This window comes from Narcine bancroftii, chromosome 6 (assembly GCF_036971445.1).
Source record: "Narcine bancroftii isolate sNarBan1 chromosome 6, sNarBan1.hap1, whole genome shotgun sequence".
In the NCBI taxonomy this organism is placed as follows: Eukaryota; Metazoa; Chordata; class Chondrichthyes; order Torpediniformes; family Narcinidae; genus Narcine; species Narcine bancroftii.
The window spans coordinates 134,767,614-134,789,827 of record NC_091474.1 but is presented as its reverse complement, the minus strand read 5'-3'; the positions used below and the strand labels follow the sequence as shown (position 1 = coordinate 134,789,827).

At 40.6% G+C, this 22,214-nt stretch overlaps 1 protein-coding gene across 5 annotated transcripts in view; it reads right to left on the bottom strand.

The window, feature by feature from the left end:
• LOC138736495 (adhesion G protein-coupled receptor B3-like) overlaps positions 1-22,214 on the bottom strand; it is a 658,849-nt gene that overhangs the window by 48,175 nt on the left and 588,460 nt on the right. For 3 of the 5 annotated variants that reach the window (XM_069886125.1, XM_069886124.1, XM_069886126.1), the window contains exons 19-26: positions 19,538-19,688; positions 19,236-19,305; positions 16,292-16,358; positions 14,092-14,177; positions 13,691-13,789; positions 13,134-13,305; positions 12,544-12,639; positions 6,246-6,285 (exon numbers count right to left, since the gene is read on the bottom strand). In XM_069886125.1, the coding sequence (XP_069742226.1) occupies positions 6,246-6,285; positions 12,544-12,639; positions 13,134-13,305; positions 13,691-13,789; positions 14,092-14,177; positions 16,292-16,358; positions 19,236-19,305; positions 19,538-19,688 (781 nt within the window). The remainder of the gene's footprint in view (positions 1-6,245; positions 6,286-12,543; positions 12,640-13,133; positions 13,306-13,690; positions 13,790-14,091; positions 14,178-16,291; positions 16,359-19,235; positions 19,306-19,537; positions 19,689-22,214) is intronic. The other 2 variants (XM_069886127.1, XM_069886128.1) reach the window with 1 other exon arrangement.

Here is a 22,214-nt window from a genome sequence, read left to right as displayed (position 1 = left end):
ATCCCTTGGACCTTGAGAGGGGTTGCAGTGAAATGGCAAATTGCAGTGCAATTGCAGTGGTCCTGGCAGAAATTTTTTAAATGTCCTTAGCCATAGGTGTGGTGCCAGAAGGTTGGATGGTAGCTCATATTGTATAAAAAAGACTCCAAAAGTAACCCTGGAAATTATAGATAGGTGAGCCTGACATCAGTAGTAGGTTAATTATTGGAAGGTGTTCTAAGACATCGGATATACAATTATTTGGATAGCTATGGACTGATTAGAGATAGTCAACATGGTTTTTTTGTGTGGTAGGTCATGTTTAACCAATCTTATAGAGATTTTCAAGGAGGTTACCATGAAAGTTGATGAAGGAAAGGCTGTGGATATTGTCTACATGAACTTTAGCAAGGCCTTTGACAAGATCCTGCATGGGAGGTTAGTCGGGAAGGTTCAAACACTAGGTAAAGTAGTGAACTGGATTCGGACAATGGCTGGACTAGAGAAGCCAGAGAGTCATGGTGGATGAATACTTCTCAGACTGGAGGCCTGTGACTAGTGATGTGCCTCAGGGATCAGTGCTGGGAACATTGTTCTTTGTCATCTAAATCAACGATATGGCTGATAATGTGTTAAATTGGATCACCATGTTTGCAGATAATAAGATTGGAGGTGTTGTGGTCAGAGAAGAAGGTTTTCAAAGATTGCAGAGGGATCTGGACCAGCTGGAAAAATGAGCTAAAAAAATGGCAAATGGAATTTAATGCAGACAAGTGTGAGGTGTTGGATTTGGAAGGACAAACAAGAAAGGATATGCACAGTAAAGGGTAGGGCACTGAGGAGTGTGGTAGAACAAAGGGATCTGGGAATACAGATACATAATTCTCTGAAAATGGCATCACAGGTGGATTGGGTTGTCAAGAGACCTTTTGGCATTTTGACCTTCATAAATCAAAAGTACAGGAGTTGAGATATTATGTTAAAAGTTATACAAGACATTAGTGAGGCCAAATTTGGAGTATTGTATGCAGTTTTAGTCACCTAACTACAGGAAAGTTATCAATAAGACAGAAAGAGTGCAGTGAAGATTTACTAGGATGCTGCCAGACTTCAGGAACTGAGTTACAGGGAAAGGTTAAATAGGTTAGGACTTTATTCCCTGGAGCATAGAAAAATGAGGAGAGATTTGATAGAGGTATTTAAAATTATGAGGATAGACAGAGTAAATGTAGATAGGCTGTTTCCACTGAGGGTAGGTGAGATACAAACCAAAGAACATGGGTTAAGTGTGAAAGTGGAAATGTTTAGGGGGAACATGAGAGGGAACTTCTTCACACAGAGTGGTTGGGCCGTGGAACGAGCTGCCAGCTGAAATGGTGAATGCGGGCTCAATTAAGCGTTATTTGGACAGGTACATGGATGGGAGCGGTATGGAGGACTACAGATTGGGTGCAGGTCAGTGGGATTAGGCAAAAAAAAAAGTTCGGCATGGACTAGAAGGGCTGAGGCCCGTTTCTGTTCTTGGAAAACTCCACTGAACCCAATGTGCCAGTACTATCATTAGTTCTCTGTGTTTTGTGGAAGATTTGGATTGGTGTACAATGATGTGAGGGAGCAAGTGCATTCAATTGTTTTTCTAGCAAAATGGTCTGGGAGTTCCACTGATCCAGCCTGCACTTTAAGCTTTAAGCTCAAGCTGCCATGAATGCTGATCAGCACCGAACACTATTTCTGCTAAAAGGCCTCTCCATCAGTCACAGTTTGGTTTTGGTTGTGAAACAAAAGGTGTATGTTTGAGGGAGGTGTGATGTGAGGAAATGGTCAGCTTCAATTTAGATTTTAGGTCATTCTTACTTCTGGCATAAAAGAAGGCCAGTCAGCCCTTTAAGTCTATGCTGGCTTCTGGAGCAAGCCCATCAAATGCATCTCCCCACTTGTTGACCTGGACTCAATTCTTTCTCATATCCATTTTCCCCTCATTGATTTTCCCACCAGCTGCCAACAGACTGGGGTAATTAACAGTGGACAATTCACCTACCAACTTGCTTGCCTTTGGAATGTGGAAGGAAACTGGATCACCCAGGGGAACCCCACATGGTCACTGGGTTACTGGAGCTGTGAGGCAATAGCACCACCTCCTGCTATGCAGATGAGCTATCCATGCGAGGCATAGGAAAGGCTATCATTTACTCCAAGGGTCAAGACAGTGGTCAGCAATGGAGCTTGGGCGTAGGAGGGTGAGTTGCATCACAAGGCTCAACCTGATGGTCAGCCACTGGGGCAGAGTTGGCTTGTGCTCAGAGGAGAGTTGGACTGGGAGTGGGGTGGTTTGGGCTCAATGGAAAACTGTACATCGGATGAACGTATCCTCCCATGAGAAGAGAATGAGATGTGTAGGTGTACCTCCTGTTATTGGACACAATCTTGCTATACTGATAACCAAAAGAACTTCCTTTCTACTTTGACAAGCATTTTTCCCTAGAAATTTGGTCACACAACTGATACAAACATTCAACAATGTGACAAAATTTCCAAGCCACTATCACTTCAGTGATTGCATTTAAGATATCCTGTAATACCCATTTTCTACAATTTGGAAAGCCCTGTTTTGTAAATACTTATGTCTCAGCCAGTTCAAAAATTAAGAGAGGTCACATACATTCAGGTCAACTGGAGATATTGCTCATGCATGCATTTATGGGTACCAAGGTTTGCTAAAGTTGTGCTAATGGTGAAACAAAGCAGGAGAGCAGATAAGGTGTCGAGACAGGAAGGTTCTGATGTACGACTACAATTACAATGGTCATCAAAATGCCATTTCTTTTCCTGCCATTCTCGTGGTAATTTAGCTACTTCTTGCCTTCCTTGGCTAATGAATTCTTTAATTTTCCTGCTCTTGATAACTCATTTTCATTTCTCATGTCTTGTAAGAAGAAATTGGAAAAGAAGTAGATAATTCAGCCCCTGAAGTCTGCTCCCAAATCAATCAGGAGTGAATTTTTAGACCAATATCTCTAGCTTACTTTAAAGATTAATTGGCAGGAATAAATAAGAGTTTGGCATTGGGGACAGGGAATTCCAGTCATCCTCATACTGGCTCATCTCAGTCCCAAATCGCCAATCCCCAGGGTTCCTTTGTTCCACAAACTGTCTGTGCTGTCCATCTCTCAGGATCCTTAATATGTGAATTGGCCTTAACTGGTGAGGAAATTATGATGTAGAGGTGCCGTGTGTGGCTAAAATGTGTGTAGAAATCCATACTCTCTTTAAGCCGTGAGCATGGTGCTAACAATACCAACTAGGAGAAAATTGGCATCAGTGACCTGGGGAAGGTACTATGCAACTGCAGCAAGTGTTGCCAGGACTTCTAGAAAATCATGGAGAACAGTGCAAAGTAGGACAGATGGCACTTCACTTCTTTGAAAGCAAGGGTCAAGATGGAAAGAAGAGATCACCTGTTTTCAGCATGTCAATGCAGACTCCAGACACACAGTGGAAGTGTGAGGTAGACGCGCTGTTCACTTCCAGGGGTTAAATCTTAAGGATCTGACTGCTCATGGTCTCATTCATGTTCAAGGTCACTAAAGCTTCAAATGCTACTGTCACTCCCTGCAGCACTGCAACCCAATCTCTCTTCAATGTGCCTCTTTACCATCACAACTACCCCCCAGTATTTTTAAGCTCCATTGCCTTCTCCTTCCACCCTGCCCCCCATATGCTTAGCGCTGTGATAGACCTTCAACTCGCCCTTCAGAGGCAGCACATAAATAAATGGGGTGGTGGAGGGGGGTCCAGCAGTTAGCAGCAGGAATTGAAGGCTTCATGATTACTTCTGCAACTCTGGGCATTGACCTGCATGGTCTGCTGCCTGTGGACATCCACCAACTGAGAATAGGATCCCCTTTTGATTCCTATCCCACATGAAAATGGTTGGTAGCATCTGCAAAACACTCACATTCAATTACCCTTTGCACTGTGGAGAAACCTCTATGCCTCATGAAATCTTGTGCTTTTCTAGCAAAAGAATGAACCCATGATTTGTTGCAACTAACTCCAGCCTAAAAGCATGGCTGGTGCACATGGTCCCATTTTCCTTTCGGCCACTGATAGTGCTGCCCTTGCCCTGCTCTACTGTTGGATTGGGGTGGAGCTGGGATCATATCCCACTGAGAAGTTCTGATTGTTGCAGCAATATCTTACACACTGGGCCTTTCTCTGTTCAGACAGAGAATTGTTCCCCCAAAGCCCCTCAGTGAAGATCTCCTTCTCCCCTTCCTGCGTCTGAAGATGTCACTTTACTGTACACATTCTCCCTGTCAAGCTGTATTCCAAAGGGAATACCTACAAGTGCATAATTAGAAATGGCAGAAAGTGGTTTGAATCGAAACTTTAAAGTCACAACAAATTCTTCTGTAGAAAGTGTACAGCCCACAAAGCGTCTTTTGCAATTTTAAAAAGTGCCAATCATTTGTAGGATAATATTCATGGCTAATTATCAAACAGCAACTAATCAATTAGAAGACCCCATAAAATAATGCTGGTGGAGAGTCCTACCTTTGGCTTGTTGCACATTCAGCTATGCAAGTTTAAGAGAAGGATGAGCGAGACCTTGGACTTCAAAATGGCCATGCAGGGGTCACATCAATGTTGCGGACTGGCCGACATCATCCCCTGCTTACCTCACATTCTTGCGGAAGGCTTTATACAGTCACACAGTGACGCCCTCAAAACAGTGGCATCCAACATCAACCGAGAAAAAGATGCATACAGTACAAGTCCAATGCTTCTCCCAGATCTCAGCCGCAACCTGCGTCAAGTTGTCAAGAAACCGGCCACAAACAGCTTTCATGTACAACCAGGATCTTTTAACTGCTCCACGTACTAGACACCATTCATATATTTTTCTACAATGTTTGGGCTAAGAAGTATAGGTCATGAACAAGATCACCTGTCACAACCACTCAGTGTTGAAGAGTGAGCACATCAACACTTTCACTCTTACCATTGCCAGACACAGTCAGGGAATGGGTGATTATAGGGCAAGAACGATGGGAGTGGAGAATTGAAGAGAAGTCAGCCATGTCTGAGCAAAGCCATTAGCACTGGAGAACCCAATGGACAGTAGAATGATGGGAATGGACCATGATTAGATGAAGGTACTTGCATATTACATGTCCCGATTAAGCACCTTCTAACCTAAATGTTCAGAATGCCACAGGAAGATGCCTTACACTGTCATTTACATTTCTTGATTATTTTTGAGTGGGATTTGCGTGGTGTCTTTCCCTCAGGAGATGCATTAAGAACTTGAGCTTGACTTAAATAGTGCAATGGCTTCCTCACCTTGCCCTGACAAGGTTTCAGTCTGGAAACCAAATCTGGTTCTGAAGTTACATTTTGTTGGTCTGAGCAAGATTTCAGGAAGTGAGGAGCACCAGAACACAACTTACAAGATTGATATTCAGTGTTAATTTTGCAATAGCCTCATGGCTCGTCTCTGTCCTTTACCACACAACCTTCTGAGTTTACGTTGCAGGTATCTGGAGTTACAATGGGCACTGGCATCATCAATCATCTTCCTCCCAGGACCTATGTATGCTCATGGAACCAGGCAACAATGGCTCTCTCCCATTTCCAATCAGAAAATAATCCCCACAGAATATTAGCAGGTACCTCCACTTAACCTAATGCACTGCCATCACTGAGTATCCAAGATATGATCAGGCCAAAGGGCAATGAGGAACATATTCTACCTCTCCCCAAGTCTCTGCACCTGTTTAAATTCTGACAGACCAATCATTTTAACTCACTATCAATACCACCTGCTACAATAATTCCTTGAAAACATTTCAGGGTAATATGCCAGAGAAGTTGCCGGATCCTTTTACTTTGCAATAATCTGAAGACGGTGACGCACTAAATGCTGCACATGGGCAACTTTCAACTCTGAAATAATAATAAGTGTGTGTTAGGGGTCAGGCCAGGTGTTCGACTGGAACTCTAACCTATGTCAAGTCTGGCACTGGCAGCAATGCCTTGTCCAAGGTTCCCACATTGCTGTACTATACCCTAACAGCTGACGTCAAACCTTCCTCATGTTCCACAGTACACCTAACTTTTCTACTGAGGAAGGAAATGGTTGGGTGACGTTAGGTGAGATGCACAATGGGATGATGAGCAGAAACCATCAGCTTTATACTTCTGACTGAAGTTGGACATTCCCATTATGGCCAATAAACTGAGATAATAAAGCTGCCAATTCTTACCTGACCGACATGCAATGTCCACATCCTTTTCAAAGTCTGTCTGTTTAGAATAAAGCAGAAATATCCATTAAACAATAATGATAATAAAATTTAAAATTGTATTGATTTGTATAATAAACCTTAAGATGAACAATTTGCATTTAAATCCATTTTAATACATTCTAGGTTGCCCTTTTAAGTAGATTATTGATAGGTTCAAAAGAAGGCACGAGAAATGGAAATATGGAGGGTGATCGACAACTGCAAATGACAGTTCATTGTTCTACTCTGCATGGAACAGCTGCTTCATATTACAATCATTTGTCATAAGATTCAGATGAAGGTAGATGATAAATCAATTCAACTTGCAATTTAAAGCACTATATACAATGCCTGGAACTTGCAATGAATCACTTAGAGGAAGAACAGAATCATTTTTTAATCAAATGAAGAGAACTATTCAATTAGATTATTCAACAGCTCTGAGACAGTACAAAGCAGTTGAAAGGATGAATGAGACCAAACTCTTTAAATGAAAGTACCAATTTAACAACATTACAAAAACCTATGGAACAATTGGATCTTGTTATAAATTAAGTTACATTCAAATAGCATGCAAAGTATTTGAAACTTGACATTTGGCTAAAAATGATCAACTTTTACAAATTACTTTTCGGATTTCCAATATGACATTTTAGAAGTACTTCTGTCACTTAGTTATTTTGAGCTGGAATTAAGGATTGGGCTATGTATTAAAGATCCAAATCTGGTTTATGCCAATAGTTACTGAGGTTTTATTTCAGAAAATAGCTCCTCTCCAATGGACTTATTGCCTTATTGTGTTGGTTAGTTTTTCTATGAGTATTATTTTAATTGTTTTCCTATAGCTGATAAGCAAAATAAATTGAAATGATACTTTACATTCATCAACCAAGATATGAAACACGATTGAGAAGCTTTGATTTTTGCAACTATTTAATTTCCTTCATTTTGTAATAAAAGTGTGAATACAAATGTTTCAGTTAATTTACAGAGGGGTGCTTCAATTCTCAACCACACTTCTAGAGCTGCATGAAAGAAGAATGATAAATTTATTTTTGCCACAATGAATTCCCAAGTTATTCTGCAGGGTTAGCGTAGTGGTTAGGACAACACTTCTACAGCGCCAGACACCAAGGTTTCAATCCGGCACTGACTGTAAGGAGTTTATACATGGGTTTCCTCCAGGTGTTTCAGTTTCCTCCCATCCTTAAAAAAAACGTATGGGGTTTGTAAGTTAATTGGTGAACTTGAGCAGCACGGAGCTCATTGCTGTGCTATAAGTCTTAAAAAAAATTAAAATCAAGCAAACAACATGGATTCCATGTGACGGGCCCAAATTCCAAAGGGCAATACTTAAGAGTAGGTAAAGTAGTTACGCAGAACGGTAATGGTAAAAACTTTAAAGAATTAGAATATGGAGAGGTTCAAGTGAAGCATCTGCAGATTGGCAACAGGAGAAATTAGATTAAAGTTCGGTTCAAGGGCAGATCAGATATTGCTGCTACCCCCACCAGCAGGTCTATGGTAGCACTTGAGGTTATCTTTGATTCTGCTTCTATCATATGGGAGAATAGGTTGGTTTTTATTTGGTGCTCTCTCAGTTGAGATCAAGTGCTGACAAGATAATTTTACTGAAGACCCACACAATGGAAAATGGTACAATTGAGGCCAACTGGTATAATGATCCTCTCAAGCCAATGGTGAGGAGGCAAAATATTCTGTAGTCTATATAGGTTGGTCACTTAATATACGAGCCATAAATAAAAAAACCTTGCAATATTTATGGATGTTTACAATTGTTAAGTGTGTAGGGTCAAGGATGGATGATGATATAAATGTGGATAGTGTGATCAGGTAGTTCAGATGAATGATCATTAACTTTCAATGTTAACGTTGTTTATTTCTTCTGTGATGCTCCCTGATCTGCTGAGTATTGCCAGAAATTAGTTGGGGATTCAAATACCTCTTGGTGTTGGAAAAAGGAGAAATAAGGTGGTTGCAGAAATTTACACCCTGCAGCTGCAGAAAGACGGATAGTTTATGGCAAGCACATACTACACTGGCAAGATAGCAAGGCAGTAATTGTATTGATGAATTTATTCAGAGTCTCTTCAATGTTGTATGGAGGGAGCACTGTGCTATTGGAAGAAATGGTAAATGTTTTTCATTTAGATATTTTTTTAAAAATCCATGGTGCTGTTCAAAAATGATGGCAGAGCCAGTGTTCAAACAGCTATCAAAATCAAACCACGACAAGATTGAGCTTTTGTAGCAAATGTAAGCATGTTAGTTCATTGTACATATTTCTGCTGTCTGCTTGTGTACAAGGACATTGGGGAATGTCAGCGAATCAATTATAAAGACAGCAAAAATGCAACACAACTGAACAGAGGTGGTTTCTGGAGTGTGTGCTTATGCCTGATATAAATCTCCTGTGGTTTTTGTTCAGCTATCATTGCTCGCTTCTCTCACAGAAACAAGTAGTTTTAGCTGATGCTTTCACCAGTGCTTCCCTGCTCTCTTAGCTGGGGTTAATAAATGGCGCAGGAAAACCATAGAGGTGGCTGGAGGAGAAAATTAACAAAAATAAAGAGTGGACAAGATGTGATGCACTCAAGTACTGAATGGGCTGGACTTTGACAATCTTCATATTTGAGAGAAAAACACAGAATTGGAGAAGATTGACTGTAGGAACTGGTCATTAGGTCCACTGCACTGTGACAATGTGGGTATTCAATTTACCTTACTTCCTCCTTTATCTCAAAGGTACAAAGATTTTCCCTATGGAAAAATCCAATTTATTTTTGCATGTAACTATTAAATCTTGCTTTATCATCCTCTCTTCTGTATAGAGAGAGAGAGAGAGAGAGAGAGAGAGAGAGAGAGAGAGAGAGAGAGAGAGAAAATAACATTACAGACAGAGCCCTGCATTGAAAGTCACCAAACTACAAGGGTTCCACTCAAGAAACACAAGATTGCTAATTTTCTTGTCTCATCCTGGATAAGGACATTTTAACTTGTGTATTAAAAATAAAAAATGCTGAAAATATTCATATGGTCAGGCAGTATCTGTGGAAAAAAAAGAAGGGAAATTGTTCAGGTCAAGGTACTTTGTCCTGAGGACCTGAAATATTAACCTTTTTTCTTCCCAAAGAGACTGTCTAACCTGTTTTGAGTTTATTTAATATTTGTGACGATTTCAATTTTCCAGCATCTGTAATATTTTGCCTTCTGATTCCCATTCAGCCATATGCATATTTTTACTGGTTTACCATCTCACTAATTTAACAAGCTGTGTCACTCTCCTGCACTCATTCTATGACCCAGAGAACTGTGAATAAATATAAATAGTAATAGAATTTATATTTTCCAAATGAATTCTGTGTCAGTTCTAATGACTTTCTCATCAGAAGACCACAGTCAGTACGAATTGGAAACAACATTTCTTCTTCGCTGATTATCAACACAGGCGCACCCCAAAGATCCATGCTTTGCCAACTGCTCTACTCATTATACACCCACGACTGGGTGGCCAGGCACAATTCCAATGCTATCTACAAGTTTGCCGATGAGACCACAGTTGTCGGCAGGATCACAAAAGGCAATGAGAAAGCATAAAGGAGGGAGATAGATCAGCTCGTTGAATGGTGTAATGACAACAACCTTGTGCTCGACATTAACAAAACCAAGGAGATGCTTGTGGACTTCAGGAAGTCAGGGAAACATGACCCAGTCCTCATCAAGGGCTCAGTAGTAGAGGGTCAAGAACCTTAAATTTCAACGTGTCAACATCTCCGAGGATCTGTCCTGGAGCCTCTGTGTTGATGCAATCACGAAGAAGGCTCGCCAGTGGCTATACTTTGTGAGGTGTTTGAGGAGGTTCGGCATGTCACTTAAGACTCTCTAAAACTTCAACAAGTGTACCATGGAGAGCATACTGACTGGTTGCATCACTGGTTTAGAGGTGCCAAATCTCAGGACCAAAAAAAAAACTCCAGAGGGTTGTTAACTCGGCCTGCGACATCACAGGCACTAGACTTCACTCCATCAAGGACATCTACAAGAGGCGGTATCTTAAAAAAGCAGCCTCTATCCTCAAAGACCCCCACCACCCAGGCCATGCCCTTTTCACTCTGCTACCATTGGGAAAGAGGTACAGGAGCCTAAAGACGAGCACTCAGCGGCACAGGGACAGCTTCTTCCCCACTGCCATCAGATTCCTAAATGATCAATGAACTAAAGACACTGCTTTATTTTTTGTGCACTACTATTTTCTATATATTTTTAATATATTACTGTTGTAAGATGGTTATAATGTGAATGATTGCACTGTGAAGCTGCCGCAAAACACCAAATTTCGTGACTTGTTCATAACAATAAATTCTGATTCTAAGGTGATTTGAAATCCATTTCCATCAATTTCTTTTGGACAGTCATTTTATTGCAAGAATATGAACTTTTCTTCACATTAAGGACTTTGCAGAGCAAATAAAAAGTTAAATAGTGGAACAGTTGCTGTCATGAACTGCTATGAGTTAACAAGTAATGAACTACTGCTCTGAATAATGTTCAGAGATTCTCTTGGTCAATATGAAACCCTCAACTAACACTTAAAAGGCAGATTATATCCATCTGCTCAAATCATTACTATTTGTGCTCAAATTATAGCCGAGTAAACAACTTTACAACCAATTATCACACAATTCCATGGCTGGATGGTGCTTTGAAATGTCCCAAAGTCCTGGAAGAGGCAAAATAAACACAAAACACTGTTTTCTATCCTGTGTATGGTTCAGGACCCAACTGTTATCTGAATTTAAGCTGCCAAAGTCGCAGAACACAGTACTGTGTCTTAATACATGGTACAAAATAGCACTTTGTAATGCATTACATATTTAATGGCCTCAGATTAAACATGTAATGGGATCATTCCAGTTCTAAATGCCAGCTAATAAACCTGCTCATCCAGCACAGTGGTAATTGCATTGAACACACACTCTCCCAGGCATTGGTCTTTATTTATCATGAACACTCTCATTTTGCCTTTCTCTCCTTTTCTAATGAGACTAAACAAAGCACCTCCTTTGGTCCAGCTCTAAAGATACATGTCAAAGGGTCACAAGGGGCAACAAATAGGAAGGACCTCAATATTTGGTTCTTTCATTTATTCTGCATTGAAAACACTAAGCTCCATTCCAAGCATTAAAGCTAACAAAGGACATGAACCCTGGAACAAGAGCAGTGCAGAGTCAATAGGACTGCCCATTGTAAATTGCCATCAGTGTGCAGGCGATGGCAGTGCTTGAGGAAGCTTCTGTTGAAGTTGATGGGGAATATGGAGAGAATTATACAGGATTGGTGCATGATTAGTGTAAATGGGTGTTTGAACAATGGCATGGATAGAGAACAGAAGAACATATTTCTGTGCTGTAAAATTTATGACAAAATTCTTTGAGGATTTAAGTGTTAAGCTAAGGAGAGGTTGCTTTATCTTTTCCCTGGATCCAAAAGTGCAAGGCTGGTAAAGGTTGAAAAATTGTTTATTTCCCCTCCGTCGACTCCATCTTAACTTCTGCTGTTCCAGAAACGTTATATTTTAAATTTAAAGATTTTAACTTTTTTAAAAAATCTACTTCTTCTGATTCTACTCATTATTTTCCTCTATTTCTGTTACTAAATTTACTGTACTTTAATTTGCCTTCCTCCTTAGTGTTTGTTTCAGTTATTTTTCAACACAAACATCTCATTTGGTAAGGAAGATGGCTCACTAAACGTGTCAGATATTGTGTTCCTTACTGCACCAGCATATGCTCAACAACCCAGTGCACCAAGCATGTTTGAGTTGAAGGATTCAAGGACATGTCTGCCTTATTAATAGGCATAATTATAATATCCTCCTCTGGCAAAATCTATCCCAAGCCTTAAGTTGGTTCACAGTAAAGAGATGACTTCTCCTAACCTGCCCTAATCTCTTTATTCTTTGGAGCATAGAAGGTTGAGAAGGGATTTGTTAGAGTTATTTAAGATTATGAGAGGGATAGATAGAGTTGAAGTGGATAAGCTTTTTCTTTGAGGTAGGAGAGATTGAAACAAGAGGTTATGAGTTAAGAGTTAAAGGGAAAAAAGTTTAGAAGTAACATGAGGGGGAACTTCTTTACTCAGAATGCGCAGACTAGAGGAGAGTACTTAGTTCGGTATGGACTAGAAGGGCCAAATGGCCTGTTTCCATACTGCAATTGTTATATGGTTATAGAATAAAGGGAAAACTCATACTAACCATAATCCGAGCATGCCCATTTGGAAAAGTGCCTGCAGCATCCCCAGCTATTGGATCTTGGCAGTTCCTCAGCCGACATCTCACAGCATCTTGAACCTGTTCAGCAGAAAGGTAGGGAATTTAATAACTAACCATGAATGCACACAAAGTAAGCTCGAAGAAGTTTAGAAAGGTTATTTTTAACACAATTGATTTACGTTAAGTAGACATCACCGTGCCTTGTTTGATCAACCCAGCACCCTAGTCAGCTCAAGGCCTGGCCTATGTTTTAAATTCTTGTCTTCTTGTTGAGCACTTTCCAACCAGAGGGATTAATTTATATAGACAACCCCATCAAATATTTCAATTGACTTAAATATGCTAACAATCCTCAACTGAGTCCCAATTTCCAGGCTACAACTTCACTCCCATTTTTTATTTTTCATAAGATTTCCACCTTGCCGCCAAGCCATTACCTGCCAGAGACAGGATACCAAAATAAAATAACTCAATGTTAGCTAACCACAGACTGGAAACTCTCCCATTTTCCCTGTTCACCTGAATGCTTTTTCATAGTCCCTTGGCAGAAATTGTTCTCACTGTCTGCTCACCTCTCTCCTCAGCACACAGTGCACCATGACAATGACAAATCCTTGCAGTGAGTCAAAGACAGCAAACAGGATCTGAAACAAGATGGATCGCTTGTCGGTCATTGCCAGAACTGCTGACATCCACGTCAGAGCAAGGAGGGGCAACACCACACAGGAACTCCAGAGAGACGCCCTGCAAACAAACAGAAAGCCATTCAGAAGTGGCAGGATGTGATCTGGCCAGATCTTTAGTATGATATAAGTAATAGATTTAGGTTAAAAAAAATTAGCGTTTTTCCCAAAACTTCAATCCATATTTTACAGGTACTCATATTCAGACCATCTCTACAGACACCATTTTTTACATCTATTACCTTATCAACAGTGATTTCAAATTAAATGTTAATATATTTCTGTAAAAAGAATCTTTTATTCCCAAAGTAACTGAGTTTAATTTTCAGGGCAGTTTATATTTATAAAATTTTAAGTCATATAAACACACACACATATATATATTTAAAATATATATATATATATACACTGTATATAGATACAGATTTAAAATGCTTGAGACTAACATGGCATTACTGGCAGTGGTGGCTGACAAGGCTGTCGTTGAAACAACTCCGCACTTGGAACATTTGAGGGTCAGACCGCTATGGGGCTCACTCATCTGACTGGAACCAAATAAAAATTCAACAACAACAAAAAGAGAAAGATTGCAGCTTTAAAATAAAAGCATCCAGCACCCTCAGGAATTAAAAGAAAATAATAAGTGTAAGAATTCTCCATGGTAAATACGATAATTACATTACGCCACAGAAAGCCATGCAGATTCTGAATTTATGTCAAACACATCTAAATTAAGAGGTGAAACACTCTGGCATTCTTAATGTAAGATAGTATTCTTTACAGTATCACAAGCAAACATGGCATGAAGTTTTAAAATACAACAAATGTTTCAGCAGGCACCACCTACCCTCCTCTATGTTTTAGCTTTTTATCTAGGATTCCATCTCTTGACACGAGTTTATTAAAAACTAAAATGCCGATCACCATGTTGACCTACGAAAGAAGAAATGCCTTTTGTCATCTTCATGCTGAGTGGAGCACAACACTCATCACTATTTCCTCACAGATCCATGACCTTTGCTCTGAGACCACTGCTTCTTCCACCAAACGCTGATCAGCTGTGAAAGAGCATTCAGTTCTATTTTCAAACGTTTTTCTTTTTTAAATGCACCCTGCTCTTCCAGAGGCAATGGTTATTTCTCTATTGGTTTTTAGGATTTTGGAGCACTGCTATGGTGCATTTAGGACTGGGAAGCCCTTCAGGAGACTGTGCTCCCAAGTCTTCCTGCTTGTGGCTTCAACACCCAGTCTCCACCATCACCACAGCATTGGTAATTTAGAACTATCGATCCGATTGATTTAGTGGCTCTTTCCAGCCCTCTAACCTGGTGAGAAATGCTGGCACAGTAATGTGGATGGAACACCATTAGTTTCAAGTTACAAACATTTGGGAACATTTAATGCTACTTCATTATTTAGGGTGATATTCCCTGTCTAATACCACCAACTCACTGTGTACTATTGTTTCTCCACCCAAGCAATTGGTGGTCTTTGCCACCAATGCATGGCTTTAAATGAGATCGAGTTTTTAATCTGGCAGGAAAATGACTGCAGGGTGCAGATAGACCTTTATCTAGTTTAAACTTGTCCCACTGCTTCACGTCAGTGCGTCACCTGGAGCCAGTTTGGACCTTAGAGACCAACAGCAGTGACATTTTCATTATGAAAGCCAAATTAACAAATGGTTAATATGGTTCTACAAAAATTGAGGCTAGTAACCCACTGAATATACCTGAGATTCCTTGCCTGCCTGACACAATCCAACAGATGTGCCTGTGCATCAAACCAAAAGGAAATTGAAATGCCTTGGAGGGGAAAATGACAAAGCCAGTGTTGTTTAAGGTGCTTCATTTATACCAATATCTTTGGAGCAACTAGGGATGTGACAATCAGCATTTTCAGTAATAGTTTTCCCAGAAGACAACAAATCATCTCTGAGAACCAGGATGGTATGCTAAGATTCGTGAAGATGGAATCGTATCCCTCTCTAACCACATTTTTTGGGGTTTGGAGTATTGATGTACCCTCATAGGCAGGGTCAACACAATGGCTCAGGTTTCCTGCTTCACGACTGGGAGAGCCCAGCCAAAAATTCCATACTGTGATCTTCCATGCAATCATTTCTATGGCCACACTGCTAAGTGCTCTGATGTGCACTTCTGATAAGCTATGAAGCAGAAACTGTTGGTTTAAGCATCAGACGTAAGTGTTGGGTGATGGCAGCAGGAAAGTGTATGTCACATTCAGAGTATCTGTTATGGCCTGGGGGTTTTCCACCTCTCAATCCCAGGGGCTGTTGCCAAGGAAACAGGACCTTCCTCTCTCACACTAACAAACTCTTCTGATGACCCCAAGTAGCCACATGTTTCTTGGAGTTATTAAAAAAAAACAAATGCTAGTTGCAAGAGTGCTTTAGGCAACAAATCATTGCAGACTTGACTAGCACCAAGTAGGTGCCTTGCTGAGTGTGGGATGAGCTCATGTTTACTTCAAGTTATCAGAGGGGAAGAACCCTGCCTCTGAAATACAAACAGAAGATGCGGGAAACTGTTGGCAATTCAGTCAGTATCAGTAGAGGGAGAAACAGAATTAGTATTTCAGCTCAGTGACCATCTTCAACTGAAGCACAGAGTCCATTTCTCTTCCCACAGATGCTTCCTAACCTGCTGAGTATTTCTAGTTCTTATTGTAGATTTTCAGTTTTTGTCTTGCTTCAAGCACCCAAGACCACACAGCTATATGGGGCTGGCAGAGATTACAGTTTGGGCACTGGAGGCATCTCCCCACCAAGTATTGGGGCCTTCTATCTGAGCCAGTCACGTATTATGTTTTACCTACACATGAAGGAATTTTAGGATGGATTCCTTTGGTTTGAAAGAGCTAAAATAAAATCAAGATATTAATCACAGGAACAAAAATAACACATTGCACTGACAAAATAGTCACTACATGAAATATCAACACATGCAATGATCAGATTGCTTCAATGGGGTTTTAAGTGAGATATGCAAGATTTAATGATAGGAGCACATGCATATTTGTTTTACCAGAACAACAGCTGCTGCAGGTCCAACAAATGCATATAAAAGGCCTCCCTCCAGTGACAGCCAACAGCTGTGAACATAAAAATAATAACACATTAAAAATTTAAGCATACATTAATCAGTGGACAAATTCAAGAGCAGACAGGATCTCAAATAATGCACAAGAATTCAATGCCAATGGAGTTCCACCATTCAAGAGCAATGGCAGTGTTATTAACAATGAACTTGAGAATGCCACTAACTGCGCCCAACCTGAAAAAAATCTCAACCCAGAATCAAAAACTTGAGTATTTCTCAAGGTCCAAGCCAATATTCAACCCTCAAACAAAGTCATGCAATGACCAAAGACAAACTAACCACCTTAACTCTCTTCCTGAGTGTGAGGCTTTGCTGACACTGAGGGGTCAAATTTCCCTGACTTGGGCTCTGATGTCAAGGGTGCTCTTATTGGCAGGCCATTTACCAAAGGGATGTTCATGGACTATTGCCTCACGAGTGCAACACAGGCTTTCACCTGGCACTCCCACTGAACCTCGCTTGAGGGAGAAGCTGTTTTTTCTTTGTTTTAATATTAATTTTCAGGACCTGGGTGTGGCTGCCATCCATCCCTAACTGCCTGAGAAGAAGGTGGTAAAAGATGCCTTCTTGAATCCCTGTAGATGTTCACCAGTCACTTAATCTAATTCCTTCCCTAAATCATATGATGCCACGTCACCTGCATTTCCACTTTTAGGTTATCATCATGTGGATTATCCTTATTTGCTATGCATAAAATTTTTTTTCATACCAACTATTTATTGAAAAATTATAGATCTGAAGTTTCAAAGAGAGATGACTCTGCATTGTGGTCATGCCCAATCCAGTTCAATAACTCCTGAATTATGAGATTACCACTTTATGTATTTCATTCCAGCTGACCCTGACAAAGCACCAAATTGCTCAGAGGTACAGTCATTATTATTACAGAACTTGACTGTGTGAAGGTGGCGGAACAAGTTGCTATGCAACTTACAAAGTGAGGTAACTGCAGAAGGGAATTGGTGGGTTTTTAGATGGAAGTCCAATTTGTTTATGTTACTTTGGGAGGATCCACAATCCTGCTGCCCTGATAGGGAAGGGTACATGGTCTCAGGAAATTAGGGCTGTGACTTGTTCATCATTACTTTTTGTCAAAACTAACCCACTATTCTGAGATTGGCCATGGGAAGTATACCAACACAATAGATGAAAGGATTCAAGGATAGGCTCAAATCTCCTTATAAAATGTATCACCCCCACTGCCTTCTGGGAATCTCCAGCTCATGAAAGTACAAGAAGCAAAGTTACATTTAAGTTGGCAAAAAGACTCTCAAGTCCATGAATCAGATCTGGCAGAGCCCTTTTTAAGCAGTGGATATAATATGTCACCTCACAAATAACCTATTTTCTTACCTTTTGGGCACCTCCTGGCATATCTGGGGAAGAACATTGGTCACATATTGGCCTCATCAGTAATCTTATTACACACTAAATTCAAGTGAAACCAAGTTGTCCTTGATCTTAAGCAGTTCAAGTCATGCAGCTAAAGGAAGGATATGAATACACTAGAAGGGATGCAGTGGGGATTTACGAGGATGATGCCGGGACAGGAGGGCCTGAGCAATAGGAAGAGATCGGATAGGCTGAGCTTTAATTCCCTGGAGTGTAGGAGGCTGAGGGGTGATCCTCTAGAGCAGTGGTTTTCATTCTTTTTTTTTCCTCTCATGTACCATCTTAAGTATTCCCTCTGCCATAGGTGCTCTGTGATTAGTAAGGGATTGCTTAAGGTGTTGTGTGAGTGGAAAGAAAAAGTTTGAAAACCCACTGCTGTAGAGGTTTGTACAATCATGTGTGGCATGGATAAAGTGAATACTCACAGTTTTTTCTCAAGCTAGATTCAGGAAATAGGTGGCAAAGAAGTTCAAATGAGAGAGGAGAGATTTAAGAGGAGCTGAGGGGCAATTTTGACCCTCAAAGGATGGTCTATATCTGGAACAAGCCACTAGAAGAAGCAATGAAAGTGGGCAAATTACAACTTTCAAAAGACATTTGGACTGATATTTAGAAGGATTTAGAAGGATATAGACCAAATGCAGACAAATGGGACTAGCCCGAATGTCAGCTCGGTCAACATTAAAGAGTTGTTCCATGCTTTATGCCTCCCTGAGAAGTCAACTTTCTGCTAAGAAGTTTAAAACTAATTTTGTTTAAAGCTAAATAATTAACAGCACTTAGATGACTTAGGGAAATTAATTCATGTAAATACATTATTTAATGATTTATGAATTTTGGCTAAATCCTTTCTAGTGCAAGTACGTTTGAGAAATATTCATAAAATATACAAATCTTTTAAGATGCAAAAGTTAGCAGATGTTCAAGTCATAGGTTTTACCAAGTGACAATCTGGCAGCAGAAGCTTGATACGCAGCCAAAATTTTCCAAACACAATAATATGTTAAATTTTGCAGTGTTGGATGTAAAGTCCAATGTTTAGTGAAACCTTGGCTGAGCATCCACATGGACTGCCACTGATTCTTCTCTTTCCCATTGACTGAACAACTGCAATTGTTCCACCAGCTTGGGCTCAACCCAAGAAAGCTAGAAGGAAGAAGCTCAAAGGGTTGTGAGGCTATCATCATGAGTAAATGAGATTTCCACCCCAGCTCTGCTGAACATATGCGAGTTACTTGGAGCAGGCACTGTAAGCTGCAATAACCTTGCACATAAAAGGTGGGGCTACAGACAGTTCTTTAAGTGTACAGAGGTCCTTACTCCAGAAAGTGAGATGGGATCAGGGCAAAGAGATGGAAGGGGATGGTAAAGCTAGCTGCTCAGGAAGGACACTAAAAGCCTTAGCTTTTGGCCCTCTAATGGCAGATGTTGTCAAGAGCAGCAGTAGAAAAAGCCAACGAGCTTGGAAGCAACTTACTAATTTGAGGTACCATATCCTTTAGCCTTTGTAAATCCCATTGATATTGCCACCACCAATGCAGGCAACCCTGAAGAAATAAATTATATTTGATAAGAAAACTGTAGCACCACAAACAAGGAGAAAAACAAATACATTTTTTTGCTGCAAGCACAAAAATGGGCCAATTATCTCAGTAGTGTTTATATTTGCAATATCTTCAACAAAAAGAGAAAGAAAACAAATTTTAAAGCAGAATGTGTTTTATTTAAAAAAAAGACACAAATATTATGTGAAACATTTATGCAGTTGCTAATGCTTACCCCAGCCAAGGCACAGAAAGCGTTTGCGGATGAGTCTCGTTCTAATCTTCCCTGTGACAGCCATGTAAGATTGCCAAGCCTCAGTCAAAACCCAGCAGAAAGAAGCCAGAAAGAAGAAATGCAGAAAGGCAGTAGTCATCGTGCAAACACCCTGCACACAGAAAACCAACAATATTTTTTTCAGCTTGAATGGCTTGCATTCATCACAGGCCATGATCTAATCAGGTCAGCAATATTTACTGCCTGCTTATATAAATAAAATGACATGAATCAGGCACTAAAGGACAGCTGGCTCCACACCAAACCAAATTTCCATATCTGGTAACAGAGAAAAGAGGAGTGGAAAATAACACTTTACATGATGTGATCAAGTTCTCTGGTAAAATAAGGATCAGTCGTTACCAAACTTCTTCATCAAAAGTGCACCCCATCTCTTCACTTCTACAAGAGGAGATTTGCTTCAGGTAATAGAGTCACAGAGCAGAGGAACAAATCTTTTGGGCCATCAGGTTCCCTCCAGCTCTCGATCCCTGGCTTCCTCTACCTAGGGATTCAAATGCTCCTCCACATATTTCTCATATGTTGCAGAGGCGTCTGACACCACATTATCAGTCAGGTTTGTACAGTACATGGTTTTGAAACAAACTCTGAATTAAAACCATCTTCATTAAATCACAACAAACCTCTCACCCCAACAATAAACCTGTTCCTTCTTGTATTAGACATCTCTACTATAGGAGAAAGTTTTCTGGTATCTGTTGTACCTTTGCTTGTCAAAATTTTGCATTCCATTTACATCATAGCTGGGGACTTCTACCAGGTCAATGTCAGAAGCGTGCTAGCAAAATACTATCAACTTATCTCCTGTCCCACCAGAGGCCCTCACATCTTCATCCATTGCTGCACAACAGTCAAAGATGCCTACCACTCCATCCCCATCTGTATTTTGCAAAATCAGGACCTCCCCTCACCCCTCTCTGTCTGTCCTCCTCCCTGATTACAAGCAGATGCTGAAATGCGAAGAGCTGATAAAGAATACCACAATACAATGGTCTGATGAAAAAGATCACATCCAATACAACTGATTCAAGTTGGTAGACAGGTCTGCATGCATAAACGAAATGGCCATCTTAAAAGAGAATGCCACTGCCATCACAGACTTCATTAGAAAATGTGCAGAGAACAAAGAAAGCAACTGGAGTGTTCCCCAGCTGATCCACTCCTCATTGACATTCAGGTCTGTGGCATTCAAGTTGGGCAGCCCTGATCCCCTAAGAAAACCGAGTACAACCTTTGCAACTAAGTCAAGCGACTGTAAGAGGCAGTACCAAGCCAGGCTGGAGTTTCACACGAACCTCACAGACACCTGTTGACAGTGGCAAAGTACGCATGCTATGATAGACTACAGAGTTAGGATGGACAGAATCGCAGGCAACAATACATCCCTCCCCGGTGAGCTCAATGCATTCTATGTTCACCCACCATGACAGCCTCAGTTCATGTTTATTATTATCATTCAATTGAACAAAATGGACAAAACAGTGTTCATTGGTCCACAGTGTAAAACATACAAACACACAGATAGACATAGCACACATATTTACAAGCATTTATATGCAGTACTGTACATATATAAAAATAAATAGAGTCTCGAAGAGGTTACATGAGCAGATCATCAGTCATTCAGCAATCTCAATGCCAGTGGGAAGAAACTGTTTCTCAGCCTGGAGGTTCTAGCTCTGATAACTCTGTATCTCTTTCCCACACTAGCTGAAAGATACTGTGTGCAGGGTAATAGGGGTCCTTAACGATTTTTCGAGTCCTCTTCAGACAAAGAACCCAGCAGATCAGAGTGATCCACTCTGTCACTTTTATCGTCCTGGAGATTGACGTCTGATCCAATGGTCTATAGAAGTGGTTTTTAAACTTTTTCTTTCCACTCATATACCACCTTAAGTAACCCTATGCCATAGGTGCTCTGTGATTAGTAGGGTGATTGTGTCTTCCTCACAAATGAGGAGATGCGTCTCCATGAAAGTTCACTACTTAAGTGGACTCGAAGGAACTTGGTGCTCTCTATTCTCTCTGCTACTGAATTATTGATGTGTAGTGGAGGGTGGTTGTCCCTAATCGTCCTGAAGTCCACAATCGTCTCTTTTGTCTTGTCCACACTAAGACTCAGGTTGTTATTCTCGCACCATAACACAAGATTTTCCATCTCTTCTCTGCAGTGCAACTCATCGTTGTTGCTGATGAGACCAACCATTGTTGGAGCTGGATCTGGTGTTGCAGACATGGGTCAATAGTGATTAAGAGTGGACTGATGGTGCTCAACATTCTGCTACTGACCCAGAAAGACTGTGGTCTTTCTGTTAAGAAGTCTTGAATCCAGTTACAGAGAGGAGCGTTGAGACTCAGTGAAGACAGCTTCTCCACCAGCCACTGGAGAATGATTGTATTAAATGCCAAGCTGAAGTCGATGAATAGCAGCCTGGTGTATGAGACATCATTCTCCAGTTGGGTCAGGATAGAATGGAGGGACAAGGCTATAGCATCATTAGTGGAACAGTCTCGTCTGTAGATGAATTGAAATGGATCCAGTGTCTCTGAGAGATTAAAGCATTTCATAATAGTGGATGTCAGTGCCACAGGATGGTAGTCATTGAGGCCTGTTCCT